Source organism: Balaenoptera ricei, chromosome 2, assembly GCF_028023285.1.
Source record: "Balaenoptera ricei isolate mBalRic1 chromosome 2, mBalRic1.hap2, whole genome shotgun sequence".
Lineage (NCBI taxonomy): Eukaryota > Metazoa > Chordata > Mammalia > Artiodactyla > Balaenopteridae > Balaenoptera > Balaenoptera ricei.
In genome coordinates, this window is record NC_082640.1 from 126670272 (window position 1) to 126690905 (window position 20634).

Here is a 20634-nt window from a genome sequence, read left to right on the forward strand (position 1 = left end):
CATCATCCAGCACATGATGGGTGTTTTTTACCTCAGGATTATTTGATGACCTTCAATGATAGGTGCTGTCTCTACTAATACCCAATAACAAGTTAGCTGTAGTCTAAAGGGCTATATTGAACACATGAGGAAGCTTTCCAAACTCTACTCATCTCCTGAAATCTACTGAGGTGTAATAATCGATTTCTGCCCAAGGCTCTTGCCTTCCTTCTTGTGTCAGCATTGAAGATATTCTAAAATAATTTGAGCATTGAGGTCATAATGTCCTAGACTAAAGGACCTAGAGGCACTGCCTGGGAGACAATGCTTTGTAAATCTTTTATTGGTTATTTTGGCTTAGGGCCCTATTCAAATTCAGATTTCTTTGTCTTGATTTTATTAATAGGCTTAGCAGCATCCTTAGGTGGAAGACGTGGCTTTGCCAAAACTCAAATAGTCCCACTAGTCTGGGCTGTCTGTCTAGGGAGAGGTAATAAGGGATACTAAATTATTTTTCAAAGATTAAGGATGTCTTTGATGTTTCTGACACACATCATTCTCCAGAGTTTCCTAGATTGGACCAGGGCTTGAGTTTTAGTTAGGTTTTTTCAGCCAGAATTTATATCATATGAATAAGAATGCAAGAATTTTTGTTGTTTCACATCTTTTCCACCAGTTTGCCTTGTCAGAACTTTTAGTTGTAGCCTCACTGGTATATGTGTAATGTGTCTTTAATTATACTTCTCTGATGACCAATGATTCTGGGGATCCTCTTACATGTTTATTAGCCTTTTTTTTTTTTAACTCTTTTGTCAAATGGAAATTTATTTTCCCATTTAAAAAAAGTTGTGTTGTCTTTCTTATATAGATTTGTAGGAGCTTTTTAAAATATTTTTGAATATGAGTCTTTTATCAGTTAAACATGTTGTAAATATCTTCTTCCAGCCTCTTGCTTGCCTTTTCATTCTCATAATGGCATTTTTTTTATAAACATAAAATCTTAATTTTAATAAAGTCCAATTTGTCAATCTTTTATAGTTAGTGTTTAATGTATCCCTTTTAAGAAATCTTTGTCCATCCCAAGGTCAATAAGATATTCTTCCTTAGTTTTCTTCTAGAAGCTTGATGGCTTTAGGTTCTACTTTTAGATCTATCATCTAGCTCAGATTAAGTTTTCAGTATGCTATGAAGTAGGAATGGAGAGTAATTTTTTTTTTATGGATATCCAGTTGATGCTGCATCATTTATTGAAAAGACCAACTTTTCCTCACTGCAGTGGATCATTCACCATAAATCAAGTGTGTATGCATGTGTGTGTGAGGGTCTGTTTGTGAACTCTTTATTCCATTGGTCTATTTCTATATCCTTGAACGAGTACCACACTGTCTTAATTACTTGGCTTTGTAGAAATTAAGGCATATGGACTGTGAACAAAGAAGTAAAAATGTCTTTCTTAGCAAAGGACATGATTCTATATGTAGAAAATCCTAAAGCCTCTAAAATAAAATGAGCAGAACTTATAAGTGAATTTAGTGAGGTTTTAAGATTCAAAGTTCATATAAAAAAAATCAATTGTATTTCTATGTTTAGCTGAGAACGTTGGAAAAAACAAAACAATTACATTTACAGTAGCATTATAAAACATTAAATACTTGGAATAACCTGTATAAAGTATGTGCAAGACCTTTACACTGAAAACTATGAAACATTGAGAGAAATTAAAGAAGACAAGATAAGAGGTGTACCATGTTCATAGATTGGATGGTTAAGCTTTTAATTCTTTCTTAATTCATCTATCTCCATCAAAATTCCAGCATGCTTTTTAAAAAGAAATATACTAATACAAGCTCATGCCAGTATTTATGTGGAAATGCTCAGGGCCTAGAATGTAATATTTTAAAAGTATAATAAAGTTGTAGGACTTATACTACCTAATTTCAAGACTTACTGCAAAGCTCATGTAATGAAGACAGATTGGTATTATTGAAAGTGTAGACCTGGAACACAATAAGAGCCCAAACATGAGACCCACACATATATAGTCAACTCATCTTCAGTATGGGTGCCAAGGTAACTCAATGGAGAAAAGATAATCTTTTCACCAAATGGTGCTGGAATAACTGTATATCTGTTTGGGGGGAAAGAAATGAACATTGACCCTTGCCTCATAACCATATACAAAATTTGAAATGAAACATTGATCTAAATGTGAAGCCTAAAACTGCAAAACCTGTGGGAGAAAACATAAAAGAAAATTGCTGTGACCTTGGGATTGGTAAATATTTCTTAGAACACAAAAAAATATTAAGCTCAAAAGAAAAAAGTAGTGGTAAATTGCACTTCATTAAAATAAAAATATTTCCTCAAATGACACCATTGAGTAATTGAACAGGCAGACCACAGACTGGGAGAAAATATTTACAATACATATATCTGACAGAGGACTTGTTTTCAGAATATATAAAGAACTCTAACCACTTACTAATAGGACAAGCAACTCAAAAAAAAAAAAAAAGGCAAAAGAGTTGAGCAGACACTTCACACGAGAAAATCTGTGAATGGCCAATAAGCATTTGAAAATGCATATTATCATTAAGCAGGTTATGCAAATTAAAATCATGAGATACAACTGCATACACAAGAAAATGACTAAAATTAAAAAGAATGAAATAAATCATGGAGATGTAATGTACAGCATGGTCACAAGTTAGTGATACTGTGTTGCATAATTGAAAGTTGCTTAGGAGAATAGATCTTAGAAGTTCCCATCACAAGAAAAAAATTTTTTGTTAACTATGTATGGTGACGGTTGTTAACTAGACTTATTATGGTGATGATGTTGCAATATATACAAATACTGAATCATATTGTACACCTGAAACTAATGTCATATGTCAATTATATCAATATAAAAAACCTGATAAAGCAAAATATATTGTGTTTTGTCTGTTCTAGGTTGTAATATTACAATCTGTAATATTGTAATATTAGCTACAGTGATTAATAAAAGCTACAATGAATAATAAAAATATATATGTATATATATGTGTGTATATGTATCTATCTATTTTGTGGAGCATCTGGAACTCACACATGGCTGGTAGATGTGTAAAATGGTGCAACTACTTGAGGAAGCAATTTGGCAGTTTCTTATAAAGTTAATATGACCCAGCAATTCCACTCTGGATATTTATCCAAGAGAATCGAAAACATATGTCTGCAAAAAGGCTTGTATCAGCACATTCATTACTGTTTTATTCATAATAGCAAACAACTAGGAACAAACAAATATTCATTAACAGGTGAATGGATAAACAAACTGCAGTATCTTTAAACAATACAACAGAATATTACTGAGCAATAAAAAGGAACAGTCTACTGTTTTATACAACAACATACATGAATCTCATAAACTTTATTCTCAATGAAAAAATTCAGATACAGGAGAGTATTGTCAGGGCTCAGCTGAGCTGGAGAGAGCTGATGAGCCAGGTGTCAGTTGCAGATTAAAACAATAAGCCAAAATGAAATTAATAGTCAAAGCTTTAATCACTTACTGTGATAGGATAAGCAAGAGGCTAAACCAGAGAAAGCACTACCTCCCTGCTGTTCCATTTTTCCCCAGTGGATGTGTGGATGCACCCAGTTGAGGGTCAGGTGTTAGTACTTCTTTTTTGGCCAAGCCGTGCAGCATGTGGGATCTTAGTTCCCGACCAGGTATCGAACCCTCACCCCCTGCGGTGGAAGCTTGGAGTCTTAACCACTGGACCACCAGGGAAGCCTGAGGGGCAGGTAAATCAGCACAAACATGGGGGTCATCTCACTACTTGGGGAACCCCTAACAAAAAGTTGCTGCATTATTATGGACCTAGGTTGGGGGAAGTGCAGGGAGGAGGGAGAGAGAAAAGGACTAGGAATGGGAAAGTGCTGTTTACTGACTCAAAGTTTAGAAAAGTGTCCTTCCCCCCGCCACCCCCCCCTTAAGGAGGTCTGCTTCTGAGGGAGGCTCTAGATAAAGAGACCTCTGAATGGCTAGGAATGCAGATACACATAAGAGTTGGCCAGCGGGGGTGGGGGGCCTGAGTCTTTGCAACTCACTTTAGAGACTGCAAATACATTGGTTGTGCAAAGTCTGATGTGGGAAGGGCAGCTTCTTCCTGTGACACCTGCCAGGTAAAGCTTTTGTAATTGCTTAAGGTTGAGTTTGAAAAATCACACACAGGAAGGAGCTGGACTACTCAAGTGTTCATTGTTTGAGCCCATTTATACAGAACTCTAGACGTAGCATCAAATTTATATAGTAAAGGAACACATATTAATGGTTGCCTAAGATTGGGAAGTGGGTTAGATTCATTGCAAAGGGGCATGAGCAACATTTTTTAAAAATTTATTTAATTTATTTATTTTTGGCTGCATTGGGTCTTCGTTGCCGTGCACAGGCTTTCTCTAGTTGCAGTGAGCTGGGGCTACTCTTCGTTGCAGTGCACAGGCTTCTCATTGAGGTGGCTTCTCTTGTTGCGTGCAGAGCATGGGCTCTAGTCGCGCGGGCTTCAGTAGTTGTGGCTCGCGGGCTCTAGAACACAGGCTCAGTGGTTGTAGTGCACGGGCTTAGTTGCTCCGCAGCATGTGGGATCTTCCCGGACCAGGGCTCGTACCCATGTCCCCTGCATTGGCAGGCGGATTCTTAACCACTGTGTCACCAGGGAAGCCCAATGAGCAACTTTTTAATGGTGTTTTTTTTTTTTTTATGTTAAACCATTGTAGACAATTGTCAAAACTTATCAAGTGTACACTTGAAATGGATGCATTTTTACATGATGTAAATTTTATCTTGAAGTTGATTTTTAAAGTAAAGAAAATAAAGTTTTAGTTGAATCCTAAGTGTAGTGGTGAAAATACTAATGTGCTTACTGCAACTCAAAATTTTCAACTATATATTATGAACAGGACTGTAGTGTAAATATAAAAAGTGAAGCTGTATGGGTTCGGTCAGGTTAGGTGGATTTTATGTATGATTTTATCCAAGCAGCTGAAAAGAAAGTGATAGTTGAAAGAGTCATGATTACTATCTAAATTACTATCTAAAATAAGTAGAATAGCTGGGTCATACGGTAGTTCTATTTGTAATTTTTTGAGGAATCTCCGTACTGTTTTCCATAGTGGCTGCACCAATTTACAGTCCCACCAGCAGTATTATGAGGGTTCCCTTTTCTTCACATCTTCTCCAACATTTTGTTATTTCTTGTCTTTTCAATAATAACCCTTCTAACAGGTGTGAGATAATATCTCATTTTGGTTTTAATTTGCATTTCCCTCATAAATATTGATTTCTAACATCTTTTCTCTTTATTTTCCCATCTGTATGTCTTCTCTGGAAAATGTCTACTCAGATCCTCTGCCCACTTTTTAAATCAGGTTGTTTGTTTTGTTGTTGTTGTATTTATATATTTTGGATACTAACCCTTTACTGGATATACAATTTACAAATATCTTCTTCCATTCAGTAGGTTGCCTTTTCATTTTGATTATGGTTTTCTTTGCTGTGCAGAAGCTTTTTAGTTTGATGTAGTCCCATTTATTTATTTTTGCTTTTGTTTCCCTTTGCCTTTGGGGTTAGATCCACCAAAACATTGCCGCAGGCCAATGTCAGTAAGATTACTGCCTATGTTTCCTATTAAGAATTTTATGATTTCAGGTCTTACATTCAAGTCTAATTCCTTTAGAGTTAATATTTGTATATGGTGTAAGGTAGTACTCTAGTCTCATTCTTTCACATGTGGCTGTCCAGTTTCCCCAAACTACTGATTTAGGAGACTGTCCTTTCTCCATTGTATGTTCTTTGCTCTTTTGTTGTAGATTAATTTTCAATATATGTATGGCTTTATTTCTGGGCTCTCAGTTGCTTTCCATTCATCTGTGTACTGTTTTTGCACCCAAACCATACTGTTGGTTACTTTGTAGTATACAGATGATCCTTGGACAACATGGGTTTGAACTGAGTGTGTCCATTATACACAGAGTTTTTTCAATAAAAATATACTACAGTACTACAGTATCCACAGTTGGTTGAATCTGAAGATGCAGACCCTTGGATATGGAGGACCGACTGTAAGGTTATATGTTATTTTTAGCTACATGGGGGGTCAGTACTCCTAACCCCTGAGTTGTTCAAGGATTAACTGTAGTTTGAAGTCAGAGAGTGTGATACCTACAGTTTTGTTCTTCTTCCTCAAGATTGTTTTGGCTATTCAGGATCTTCTGTGGTTCCATACAAATTTTAGAATTATATGTTCAAGTTCTGTTAAATATGTCATTGGAATTTTGATAAGGATTGCTTGAATCTGTAGATTGCTTTGGGAAGTATGGACATTTAAACAATATTAATTCTTCCAGTCCATCAGTACAGAATATCTTTCCATTTTTTTGTGTCTTCTTCAATTTCTTTCATCAATATATTATAGTTTTTAGTGTACAGGTTTTCATCTCCTTGGTTAAATTTATTTCTAGGTATTTTGGGCTTTTTGATGCAGTTGTAAATGAGATTTTTTTTTTAATTTGCCTTCTCTGATAGTTTATTATTAGTGTATAGAAATTCCACAGATTTCTGTATATTGATTTTGTATCCTGCAACTTTACTGTATTCATTTATTAGTTCTAATCATTTTGGGTTTTTTTTTTTTTTTGGTGGAATCTTTATGAATTTCTCTATATAGTATCACGTCATCTGCAAATAGTGACAGTTTTACTTCTTTCTTTCTGATTTGGACGCACTTTATTTCTTTTTCTTGCCTGTTTGCTGTGGGTAGGTATGTTCAATACTCTGTTGAATGAAAGTGGTGAGAGTGAGCATCCTTGTCTTGTTCCTGGTCTTAGAGGAAAAGCTTTCAGTTTTTAACCATTCAGCTGTGGGTTTGTCATATATAGCCTTTATTATGTTGAGGTATATTCCCTCTATACCCACTTTGTTGAGAATTTTTATCATAAATGGATGTTGAATTTTGTCAAATACATTTTCTGCATCCATTGAGATAATCATGATTTTTATTTTTCATTTTTTAAAATGTGATGTATCATGTAGATTGATTTGCAGATGTTGAATCATCCTTGATTCCCTGGAATAAATCCCACTTGATTGTAGTGTATGATCATTTTAATGTATTGTTGGATTCAGTTTGGTAGTATTTTGTTGAGAATTTTTGCACTGATGATCATCAAGGAAGTTAGCCCCTTATTTTTTCTTTTTGTGGTGTCCTTGTCTGGTTTTGGTATCAGGGTAATGCTGGTTTCATAAAATGTGTTTGGAAGATTTCCCTCTTCAGATGGAAGAGCTTGAAAAGGTTAAGTATTAAATCTTCTTTGAATGTTTTGTAGAATTTGCCAGTGAAGCCATCTGGTTTTGGGCTTTTGTTTTTTGGGAGATTTTTGATTATGGTTTCAATCTCCTTACTAGTAATTGGTCTATTCAGATTTTCTGTTTCTTCATGATTCAGTCTTGGAAGATTATATGTTTCTAAGAATTTATCCATTTCTTCTAAGCTGTCCAATTTATTGGTGTATAATTGTTCACAGTAGTCTCTTATGATTCTTTGTATTTCTGCATTCTTTTATGTTGGGGCTGTGACTGCTGGTATGGAGTGTTGGTGGTTGGAGCTGGCTTCAGGGCCTCATGGTGGCTGCTGCAGTGAGCTGATGGGTGCAGTTGCCACCCTTCTGGCTGTGAGTCCCAGCAGAGACAGGGGTGGGCAAGGCTCTCAACAGGGTGTGCTCTCTGGTGCTAACAAGCTAGAGGGAGAATTTCAAAATGGCACCCACCAGCCCCAGCATCTGCAAGGTAGCCTGAGATCACAAAAATGATTCTCATCGGTATCTCAGACTCCAGGGAGTGTCCCAACTGTTCCTGCCTCACCAGCAGACGTTTCAAGATTAGTGGGTGGAACCCCTTTACCTTCATTCCATGTGCTTTTCAACCAGGTGTTTTCATGTTGGTTTTTGGGTGGTATGAGTCTGTGCTCAAGCCCTTTAGAGCAGGTTTTCCTTTTCCTGCAGTTCTATAGTTTTCCTGGGCATATTCTGCATTGGTTTTCAAAGCCAGCTGTTGGGGGCGTCTCTCTCTTGTGCAGGATCTAGGGGTTGGGGTGCCTGATGTGGAGCTTGAATCCTCCCCTCCCAGGGGAAATAACCATACCTTTGTAGTCTTCCCTGTCCGTGGATTGCTGAAGCTGGGGTGTGTTTTTTCGCTTGGGGAGACCACCTCTGCCTCTCCTACCTGCCTCAAGGTTGTCCTTTTACCCTTTGTCGTGGAGACTCTGTTCATCCAGTTTTTAGCTGCCTTTCAGGGAGAGTTATTCCGCATGTATTTGTAGCTTTGTTGTGGTCATAGGAGGAAGTGAGTTCAGGATTTTCCTATGTCACCATCTTGAATCAGATCTCCTGAAATATTTCTGTATAGCATGCTTATATGCCAGCTTCTTGATCCTCCTTACCCTAGTTTTATCGTAATTAATGGACTTACTGCTTTCAAAGGTGGGGAGGATATCAGTCACATTATAGCAGGGGTCCCCAACCCCCAGGCCCCAGACCTTGGCCTGTTAGGAACTGGGCCGCACAGCAGGAGGTGAGCGGCAGGCAAGCGAGTGAGCGAAGCTTCATCTGTCACTCCCCATCGCTCGCATTACTGCCTGAACCATACACCTCCCCCAGTCCATGGAAAAATCATCTTTCACGAAACCAGTCACTGGTGCCAAAAAGGTTGGGGACCGCTGCATTATAGGACAGAAGAAACAAAAAACAAAAAAAAGCAAAAAAAACCTCCCAAAAACAACAACTCTAGGTATTTCGAGCAAAAGGTCCTTTGTATAGGGAATTAACAGCTTACAAACTTATTCCAAGTGCTGGAACAGAAGTCAGGGACTATCTCTAGACCATGGTTCAGGGTTGTGATATTGTTGCAGTCTAGAGGTCAGAAAGCTGTTGTTGCCGCTGACACCACAGGTGGCTGTCTTATCTAGGAGGCTCATGCTGGACATTAGACTGCAGAGTCTCTGCCACCAGAAACAATCATAGCTGCCTGACCTTACATGCTGAAAGCAGACAGATGACCTTTGCTTTACTTTCTCCTTCCATATCTTGCTAGAGAACATCTGCTTGGTAGAACTTTTTTTTTTTTATATTCAGACCATGAGCTACAAAGAGACTAGGAATTATAATTTTTAGCTGTTAACCTCTTCCAAATAGGAAGAGTGAAAGTTGGGAGAGCTGATCCTGGTAACTAAGACAAGGATATAGGTCTCTTCGATACCTCTGCCCCAGTACACATGTTCACTTTCTGTTATAATATAGTTATATTATAATTTTGTATAGAAAAATATATAGCATTTACATTATTATGGTCATGTAGATGCTATTCACAACTAATACATGTAGTATATTTTGATTATTTTCCCTTCCCCCTCCCCTGCATAGTTTTTTGCTATTTTATTTACTTGTTGCTTGGTTTTCTGTGTATTTATTATTGATTCAACCCCAAACTATCTTATCATTTATTTGAATCTCTTCTCAAACACCTATTTCTTGAACAAATTGCTCCTGGAGTTTTCTTAATGCTGTCAACTTTGAATGGTTTTTCTGTATGTCTGGTGTATAGCTATTATCCTGTGATTTTTCTCACCATGACCTTGGGTGTTATTTTCACCTCTTTCATACTTTACTCCCATGTTTTGGTGGAGCACATTCTCTACTAGCTTCCTGAGAAAGAATGTAGATGTGGGTCCAGGTGATTTTTTTTTTTGAGTCCTATTTTTATTTCTGTGTATATAAAGAAAAACTTTGTAGAACATTGCTAATACATATTTTTCCTATGCTCCAAGAGCTGTAATATGATCTTAGCTTGTGAGAACTAAGACCGCAGACTGTACTATATGCTCTCAGCCTTTAAGTATGGCTTTGCATTCTGCCATTTATTTTGATTTTTGGCAAACAGTTTTGACCAAATTGGTGACAAGAGATGTGCAAGTGATAATGCTGGACTATAAAAAATGAAGAAATAGTATCACACTGGCTATTAACATGCAGTTATATTGGTGACTGCTTGTGCCTTGATGGAAAGGTTGAGGAAACAGAGGATAAAGATCAACAGGTTTAGCATTTTCAAACATCTCTTGGTATTATGAAGGGTATTATATGCATCACTGTGGTTTGTAGCTAACAAAACAATGTAGATGTGCAGTAGCTTCAGGAAATTTGAAGAAAATGAAAGATCATTGCCAGAATGTGTTGCTGGGACTGCATCTCCATGAGAATTATGTGATGTTAATACTGTATAACTCTGATTCAGTTACTCTTTTCCAGGGACACATTTTCCGTCCTAATTAGGGTACATATAATTATTTTGCTTTTCCTTTCTTTTTATGGTTCTCCCCTTCTCTAACCCTTATTAGGCATATGTTGGAGCATCTTATTTTATCTTCCATGTTGCTTTACTACTTTTTCATATTTTTAAACTCTATTATTCTGTGCATGATTCTGAGGAATTTCTTCCCTTCTGCCTCCAAATCATTAATTCTGTGCTCTACTGTTTTCTAGTTTTTACTTCATCTATAGAGTTTCAACCTCAATTAACATTTCTTATTTCTAAACGATTTCTACTTGGTTCATTTTTATATTGATCTATGCTTCTGTAAAAACTGCCTGCTCTTATTTAATGGGTTGTGTTGATTTATCAATCTGGCAATTTAAAATTATACCTATTTTGAAGATTGATTTCAGGTTGCCTAGTTTTCTCTAGTTATTCAAGTATGAGTCTCCACCTCTCTCTTTTGTATGCCTGTACTACTTTTCCTTATGTTAAATTCTTTCGTATATGTTATAGTTTTTTGTGGCTATGAGTTTATTTTCAAAAGAAATTATCTTATAAACGAATCTAGCTCATGACCTACTTCTCCCTCTCTTTTTTTTTTCCTTCCCCCTCCCTTTTAAATTTCTGGCTGTACTATATGATCTCAGGTTGCTAACCAGTTTTACATTAATTGATTGGCTTAAGTACAAGTTTGGATTCCTTGCCCCACCATGGCAAAGGCTTTTGGTTTTGATCTTAGGTAGTTAACTTTTCCACCTAATTTGGTGGGTGCCTTGTGTCTGGCTCACATATTGAGCAGGTGGTTGGAAAAAGGGGAAAGTCTGCATAGTTGAACCCTAACCTTTAAGCCTATTTGGTCTCAATCTTCTCGTGGACTACTTGGCTTCAAGTCCTACTCTCTGTTATGGTTTGATTTTGACATGTGGATGTTTCTTGTTCTTCCTTTTGAGCTTATCTATGTTTTTAAAAATATTTTAGTCAGTATTTCAAAATTTGCAGTGGTAGTTCTTAGGAGGCATTTCAGCAAATGCTTAATTATTTCAACTGGAATAGGATTTGAATTTGCAGTTCCTCAAAATGAAGAGATAAAAATGAAAATGAATGTGGGACCTGACCTATGACAAACTATCATTTCACCTTAGTGAAAGATTACAGACATACTTATTTCTTTCACTGATACGAAGAGTTATTTATTAAAATAATTTTTAAACGTTGTGAAGAAGTATAAAATTTACCTAAATTTGTTGGTCCAAGCAAGTATAGACTTACCTATTAAATGGTGAAAGGTGTTGAAATTTTGAGACATGGTAGTATAGTCATTGTCACTATTTCTGCTTATGATTCTTCTAAATCACCATCTTTGTTAGCTAAAAGGTAATTATTGTGCATATACAAAGAACTATGACTGTTCTACAAATGAAAAACGTATCTAGCAATGGAAATACATGTCTTTTAAGATGAAATTAGGGAATATTTCAGATTCATATAGTTATGGCTCCAACAAATGATAAATTTGGTTACTTACATTGCAAGTCTAGCAGTAACTAACTAGGATGTTGCTTCAGGGTTCAGCAGATGGCCTCTAAGTGGCTTGGTGAAGAGAATGTTTGCTAAAGGTGACAGAGTATACCTATTCAGTTTCCCATATGCACTAGGTCATTGGTAACATAAGGTCTTACTTTCAGGAAATTGTTAAATTTAAGGTCAGGGAGTAATTCCAAAGCATTTTAATAAATAAAGTACATATCCCTCAGCGGATAATATTCTCTTTTCGGTTCCTACATACTAAGATGAAATTTTTAGGTTTTTCTCTAAATGACATGCAGTATAGAATCCGTGTGAGGTGTGTGTGTATATATTCGTGGAAGATGTGCAATATTTGTTGTGTGATATGTTGTGCGTATATATGTATCAGACATGAGACTGATGAGATTTTGATAACATTCTATTATAAAATGGTATACTCATTGCTAGTTCTGTGAAAGTAAATGATAGTGTATATACTCTTTTATTTTATAATATGTATTTTAAACTATTTATTATGGAAAATTGCAAACAGAGAAGAGTAGAGAAACAGAATAATGAACCCCTGTGTACTCATAACCCAGCTTCAACAATTATCCTTCATAGTTCATGATAGTTAATCTTGTTTCATTTACACACCATATTCTGCCTGCCCTGTGAATCCTGCTCTCCTCCCTCCCCCAATCTCTACCCACAACTCCTACCCCAGGATAATATCTTTTATTAGTTATTATTAGTTAGTGTTACTTCCACCAGAAGCCTTATAATGCTTTACTGCTCTTTTATAATAGTTTTAATATTTATGACTAGATAAGTTTCAGTTTTTGGTTTCTCTTTATTTTCTACGCAGTTTATAAAAGGTTTTCTTATACAGTTAGTAGTGTAAAATGTCAGGTTATTCATACAGCCATTTTGCAGTAATCATGAATATAGTATAAATCAACACATCGTAGAGATGGAATTTCTTAAATAAAATTCTTATTTTTTAAAATGAAAGAGCATTATCTTTTGGAAAATGTCTTAAAAAATTAACAGCACACATTGCTTAATTTAGTACTTTGGAACACTGTACAGTTGTATTACTATTAATTTTGTAAGTAATATTTTTAACTCAGTTGATTTGCCATCTTGAGACTTTTTAAAAAATAACTTTCCTGAAACAGATTTTTAGTGAACATATACTTCTAGATCCTAAGAAACTCTTTATGGTGTGGTGAACAAAAGAGCTAGTATAATACTTATAATTTATAGTTGACATTATCTTATAATTTTAAATGCAGAAAGAATAAAATTGTTTATTGAAGGAAATTTCTCTATCTGGTTGGCTTCTTACATTTTTCCTTTTCATATTGTATTTTATTCTGCATTAACTATGGATTACCTACTTTAGGATCATATTCTTATTACATACTTTTCACTAACAAAAACATTTATTAAGAATGACTTAAGAAGTTACATGAGCTTTAGTAGGTCGTCAGATAAATGAAGCTGATGGCTGTGACTTTCTTGATATTGAACAAGAAATTAGAGCTGCAAGCATAACATTTGTTGTACTTTCTTTAAAGATTTTGTTTCTAGTAATTGTATTTTGCAACCTAGAAGTTGCCTTTAACATTACAATTTAAAAAGTGAAATGCATAGTTTGCATACAGCACACTGTCCATTGGGAATGATTAGGTACTGTCATTTTAGCAAATTGCATAGATAAACATTATATTTATTATACAATGTATGAATTGCTATTAAGTATTCAAAATGCAAACTAACACAACATTGTAAATCAACTATACTTCAATAAAAAAGGAAAAGAATTAATGCAAAAAAAGTATTCAAAATGCAAACTAACACAACATTGTAAATCAACTATACTTCAATAAAAAGAGAAAAGAATTAATACTAAAAAAAGTATTCAAAATGCAAAAGTATAACTTGTTATTAGAGTATGTTGATGTTATTTGTTAATGTCCATGTTACTACTTATTATTTAACTATATAAACTATAGAGAATTACTAAACAGTTTTTTGATAAAGTCTGTTAGTAAGCATTATGAAATATGATGAATTAATTAAGAACTTATATGATTATCTTTATTTTAGAAAGACGTTTTTCTGACAACTGTTCTTTTATTTGATTTCAAGTGGCTGCTCATACCAGTTGTCATTACAGATCGATTTAAGTTACTCTTAATACTTTTTTACCGTTGATTTGCCAAGAACTTCAGTTGGTTGTGTGGAAATGTAAGCCTTTGTGTGAAGGAGTGTGTCCTTGCATCAGAACTTGGCAATCACATGAATCTTAAGAAAACAGGCTGTTTGTTCCGTAGAGAAACTATTCTATAAGATGACTTTGTTTTTATATTCTGTTCTGTGCTAGATTAAGTGATTTAGTTTAGTTTGGCCTAGGGCAAAACGTTTCAGGATATTTTAGAAAATCCTGTATCCCATTAACCCTCTGAAAATAACGCTAGTTTTAAAGTTTTGCTTTCTAAAATCTTATCAGTAGGCCATGCAATACCAGATTCATTCTCAAAGTGTCATTTGTAACTGGCACTGAAAGCTATTGCAGTGTTCCGTCTGGTATATGCAGTGTTCCAGGTTTTGAAAATCTGAAAGCCATATATTTTAAACACTAAATATTTATTTCCTCTTAATTTGATGCCCTTCCATGATTTTAAATGAGGGGAAGTAGTTCGTTTTTTTTGATAGTAATTCTATTATAAACTTTTAAACGTTAGAATCCCGAACACTAAGGCTATTATAATAGTCCCTAATTGAACAAAGCAGTGTGATTGTTTTAAGAAATATATGCTTAATTCTCAGGAAACTCATTCATTTTAAACTTTTCTGTTCTAAAAAATTTCTGCCATATATTAGTTAAATTAGAACTTTTCACTCTACATAAACCAAGCAAGCAAGCAAACAGCCATAACAAAGTATAATTATAAAAGTTAATTAGGCAATAATTATGTTTTCAAAGTTTCAAGGGAGTCATAAAGATTACTTTCTTTCTATTCATTTTGAATCTCTTAGATGTAATGTGGCTTCCTTCAGAGTTTCTTGTTAAATTCCAAGGTTATTAATAAATATTTGATCATTAAGTTAAAAATAATACATGTACTTGGTAAAAAAAAAATCAAATTATACAGATAGATAGATATAAAATGAAACAGAAATACTTCTTTCCCTCAGTCTCTCAGTTTCCCTACCTCAACTCTTAGGCCCTTTCTTCAGAGTAACCACTGGTAATAGTTTTCTATGTATATCCTATTCAAGCATGTATATTTACATATGTAAGTGTAATTTTACATTTTTTTCTGTCTTTAATTTATCCATGTTCTGTACCTGTATTGTTTTAGCTAAAGATTTATTTTGGGTAGGAAATTTATTTGTCTTACCTATTTATTTTATATTTAACTCCTAGAACAGTTGACTGACACATAATATATAGGTGCTTAACAAATACTTGTTGAGAGAATCTTCCACATCTGTCTATCCACCTGTGTGCCCATCAAATACATACTGAGTACTTACTGTATGCCAAACACCCTTCTAAGGACACAGATGAAAGAGAAAAGCAAGGGCTGTGTCTGAATGTAATTTCCTTATACATAGTTGGCTGATACATATCAAAAACAATGAAATAAAACCTAAACAAATGGGTTTCATGAAGGTAGTAGCACAGGTAATGTGATGAGAGTGAGAGAGGAGTTTCTACTTCAGATAGGATGGCCAGGCAATACCTTTTTGAAGAGGTGAATTTTGAGCAAGGCCTAAATGATAAGAAAAAATGGTTTAGAGATCTAGAGAAGAGAATTCTAGGCAGAGGGAATAGTTAAGTATAAAGGTTCTGAGGCAAGAATAAGCTTGGTGAGTTCAAGAACAGAAAAGTTCAGTATGACTAAAGCATGGGTATTTTCTCATACAAATAAATACTGCTTCAGTGTGTATCTTTGTACATACAAATATGTTCTACATATTTTTAAAAGACTTTTAGTAGTGGAGGGGTCAAATAGTATATGCATTTAAAATTTTGATAGCTATTGCATGGGGCTACTTTTATCCTTTTTCCCTAAACCTTTTCTTGCTTTTCCAGGCTGTGGGGAACTTGGGTTGTCTGGAGCTTGGTAGGGAGTGGGCTGTGATGTGAAAGGAATTCTTTTTGTGAGAGAATGTGCCAGGAACTGTGGCTATTTGAGAGACTTTTGTCTCATAAGATGAAAATCCAGCAGTAGAAAATATGCATATGTTGTATATGTTGAGTTATATGTTAAAATATCTGGCTCTCAGAAATACAGTGCTCTCCTTTGGCCATTTAATGAAACCATTCCAGTGCAGAAATTATCAACATTTCTCAATCTAGAAAATCCAAAATTTGGCATGGTTATAGTTTGATATAATTGGAGTTACATATAGTTGGATATGAGGCAGTATTATAAATGATGCCTAGTTTGACACTTTGGATTCACATTACACAAATTTGTGATTAACTAAGGAGGCATTATGAAAAAAAACACCATTAAACAGAGTCAGCCGATCACCTTGCCCATGTGTGGCTTTTGTGGAGGAAGGTAGAAGGGTATCTCCTATTTAAAATAAGTTTTAAAAAATCCTGGGTGTTGTTACATTGGGGAATGAAATTCCTTCTTTAAATGCCTTTCTATCAAAGAAGCATTGTTTAATTTTGAAGGATAAATGTCAGAATTACTTATAATTTTTTAGGCAGATTAGAAATTTTAGACTAGTCAAAGAACAAATTTTGTTTCATCAAGTATTTTACTGCTGAGTAAACAAGGAGAGTCAAGTCCCGTTTGAGAGCATAGAGATGTTTGTTTAATCTTTTTCAATCGCTGTTTTTCGATAGGGTGAAAGTAGGAAATTTAGGTAGATATATTCAGTTTCCAGTATATTTAGAGAGAGAAGGGGGTATGTGGTTTCCCTGGCTATTCATTTCTCCTTTTTTCACTTCTTCTGAGAACTAAAAACAACTTGGAGGAATGAGGTCAGGAATCTGTGATGGAGAAGATTTTAGTTTAACAGATGCTGATATGGTATGTTCTGTCTGTTATAGTAAAGATTTTATTTTTCTTTTTTAACATGGGTAATTTTTTCTAACACAACTTAAAAACGAAGTTTAGTTAGATTTTATTTTGCTGCTTGAACCTGGTGACATTAATAATGATAAAGCAATTAACATATTTTGTCTGTGATATAATGATTTAGCACTTTAAGAAGCCTAGTTTATCTGATGTCTACTATAAAAATCATCCCACTGGTTTTAATGTGAATATATAATTTTTGATTGAAAAGTTCTTGATATCAAATCTTTAAGGTGAGTGTAAAGAAAGGAATCCGTATTTTAATAGTCTTAATCCTTTGTTCTATAATGAGTAGATGTGTAAAATATGTTGATGTTTACAAAAATCTTCTAGTCCTATTACAATATATAGATGTGTAAGTTGTAATTATTTGAATCATTAGAACATCTAATTTTTGCTTGACAATATGCAAATGTGCCATTAAATCTGTTTTTTAAGATTTTTCCAGTTTAATGTCTGAATCCAAATTCATAAAGAGTTGGAAAAATGAGATGTCTGAGCTATAGGATTCAGAGGGATTTCATATGAGCCTATTTAATCAGGATAACACTGTTATTAATATTCATAATGTCAGCTGGAACACAAATGACAGACTTCGGGGCCTAAAAATTTTACTTGGTGAATTTATTAAAAGTAGCTTAAAAAATTAATGGAATTTAAGTAAAGTTGGTGAATATGAAAATCTTGTGTTAGCAGAAAAAAAATCTCTATTAGAACTTTCTTTAAGACCATTTTGCATTGATGTCTTTTGACAGATTTCATTGGTACTTAAAGAAGAAAGATGCATGAATGGTCATTTAAGAGGATTTAAACACATTGGCACATTAATTTTTACATGAATAATAAGTACTTTCCAAAAGCAATTAACTTACAGTGTACAAGATATGAATTGAAAAATAAGACTATGACATCAAGGGCAAAGCAAATGTGCTGTACAGTTTAAACTTAGTGGCAAGACTGTTTAATATTTTGGTTTATTTTATTTTTATAGCTTGCATAGGCCGTGACTTAGAATATGGTTATTTTAATGAATTTAAAAGCATAATAGAAAGGAGTAATGTTCCTTCCCCCCACCAAAAAATATTGGTATGTTAAACATTATCCTCTGCAAGTATCTTTTGTATTTATTGGAGAATTAAACATTTGTTGTGCTACTGGTAATATTTGAGAATATGTTCAATTTTGCAGAAAGTTAAAGGGATGATTCTGAATAGGTTTAGTGCTACAAATACATATGTTAATACAGACTTACTGATTATAGCATAACTCAAATGTATAATAAATACGTTTCTGAAAGTTTGTATAAGTTTAGTTAATAAGCATCGAGTAGTGTTGAAGTAAATTTGTTTTGAATGTTAGCCTAAGAAAGTAAAAAGTGGGGAATGGCTTAAGTAAAACTGGGGTGTGTTTTATTTTGTGTACTACCTGCTCCTCTTTATGTTTTAGAATGTGCTTGTAATGATATTATACCTGTGCTCTAGTTTTTATTTTTGTTATAGGAGTTCCTTAAAAACAATTCGTTTTAGACCATTTTGTATAGTTACAATAATACCGAGTATTTTGTTTTACATTCATCAGAGATTATTTTTCTTACAAATTTTAGTACTTACAAAAGCATAGCTTAGTTATTATCTCTAACATGCCAGTTCGGGTTTACCAGTGAAAGAATATAGGTATTGGTCTTGCAGTATAAGAGGGTACTAGAAGTTTCACTTGCAGTCAGTGTTATATATGAATGATTTAGTTTCATTAGATTTATAAGAATTGCCTGGTATGTTTTGGGACTCATATTCAGAACTTGAATGGAAAAAGCATTAATTACTAGGGTGTGTAGAAATTATCACAGTAAGCCGTAAATTAAAATTTTTTGTATAAGGAATGAAATCAAATTGATAAATTGATTTATTGTTTTTTTTGCTTGTTTTTTTAGTGTCTTTTTAAAAGTTAGGTTTTCGTTTGGGGGGACGTGTTTTGTTTTTGGCTCTGAAATATTCACTTATATGCCCAGGAGAGGGCAGCATTTTACTATATCAGTCTCATAAAAGAATTAGCCCTGCTTAGACTGTCAATGTTTCTTGTAATTACTCCCAGTATATTTGTTGCTTGCTTATGAATTAACTTGCATTTATGGAACTAAATCATTCCAATCATTTAATTACACCTGAGGAGATGAACTATAATTGCTTGCTTCCAACTAGGATCTGATATGGCTTGAGCAGTATTAATTTGGTGTTTACTTTTCTGAGTGCTAAAAGCATTAAAATGATTGTGCAATGGGATTACATTTTACTAATTGCTGGCATTCATTAGCTGGGTAAATGATGAGGAAGAGTGACTGTATATTGAAGAGGGATAAAATTATGGTTTTAAGTAGTATATTACTAAGCACATTAAGACCTGTAAGACATGTTTTAAAATACTCCAGAGGTTATTAAAGGCTGTATTTTCTACATGTCTTGCTATATGAATCTCTTATTAAAAGACCGCAATTATTATTAACCTTTTTGGGCAATATGGAGGGAAGTGGCTTCATTGACTGGAACATATTTCTTTGATATTAATAACTTCCTATATTTTCAACTAATCCAAAAGTAAATGAGGAACTTAGAAAAAGATTGCCAACTCCAGATCAACATATTTAGAGAAAATTGGAAAGGAGAAGCTTACTACAGCTTTATTTGAGGACTTTTTAAAGAACGCAGAGTTCTAGCTGTGAGGTAAATCTAATTTTATTCTCCTTAAAAGCATGCAAAAAAAAAAAAACCAAAACAAACTTGAATAGCTTTTATCATTTTTATTATGAAAACAAATGCAAGAGAGAAATACCAGTAATTCCACAAGTTAATGATAATCTTTTAAAAAATTAGAATAGCATTTAAAATTACTTTTACAAGTATGAAACGTTTTATATGAAAATATACATTCAAATCAAATTTGAAATTTGACAAATAGAGTAAATTTTTAATTTTTTTTTAATTGTTGAAATTGTAGTTGGAAAGACTTAAGTTAAATAAATTAAATGGTTCCCTAACCAAAGGAGCAAGAATGTCTAGAAGCTTAACCTGAACTGCATTTACTAAAATATAGGTGTGAATGAAAGAACTTTTTTCTGAGAAAAAAGATTTAATTTCATGTGTTGAAATACACAGTTAATTGTCCTATTATAAATGTTTTAGAAAACCATTTATCCTGTAAATTCTCTGTTAAACAAAGGTAAGGTTTAGGTGTGTTCTGATATATTGTTTTAAGTTTATTTATCTAGAGTTGGCTTTATTTTAGCTTCAAATCTTGGCGCAGAAACCAGAGACATTGCCAGAGCAAACAGGAACGGGAGTACAGATGGACGACTGGTCAAAAGGTAAAGACTTTTAAGGTATTAATACCAAACCCCAGGTGTTGTGCTAGTTTAAGGCACTGAATGAAGTGTGTTTGTTCTAACCAATACATTAGACAGAGGCAGACAAGCGCAAGTGCACACGCATGCACACACACATGCAAGGAAGGAGGCACACACAAAGAGACCCACATTCTGCAAAAGGGACACAAAGACACATGGAGAAAGAGACATGCACACACAGAGAAAGGGACACACACAGAGCAAGAGATATTGAGAGAAAAAAGGAAAGCAGACACACAGGGAGAGAGAAACACCCACAAAGTGATGGAGGAGATTGAGACAAC

General features: G+C 34.2%; 1 protein-coding gene across 11 annotated transcripts in view; it reads left to right on the forward strand.

The window, feature by feature from the left end:
• Window positions 1-20634, forward strand: part of MIPOL1 (mirror-image polydactyly 1) — a 303329-nt gene that overhangs the window by 36591 nt on the left and 246104 nt on the right. For 9 of the 11 annotated variants that reach the window (XM_059914124.1, XM_059914129.1, XM_059914121.1 and 6 more), the window contains one exon: window positions 20233-20311. The exons of the other annotated variants lie outside the window; for them this stretch is intronic. In XM_059914124.1, coding sequence (XP_059770107.1) covers window positions 20233-20311 — 79 coding nt within the window. The remainder of the gene's footprint in view (window positions 1-20232; window positions 20312-20634) is intronic. 11 annotated transcript variants of the gene reach the window in all.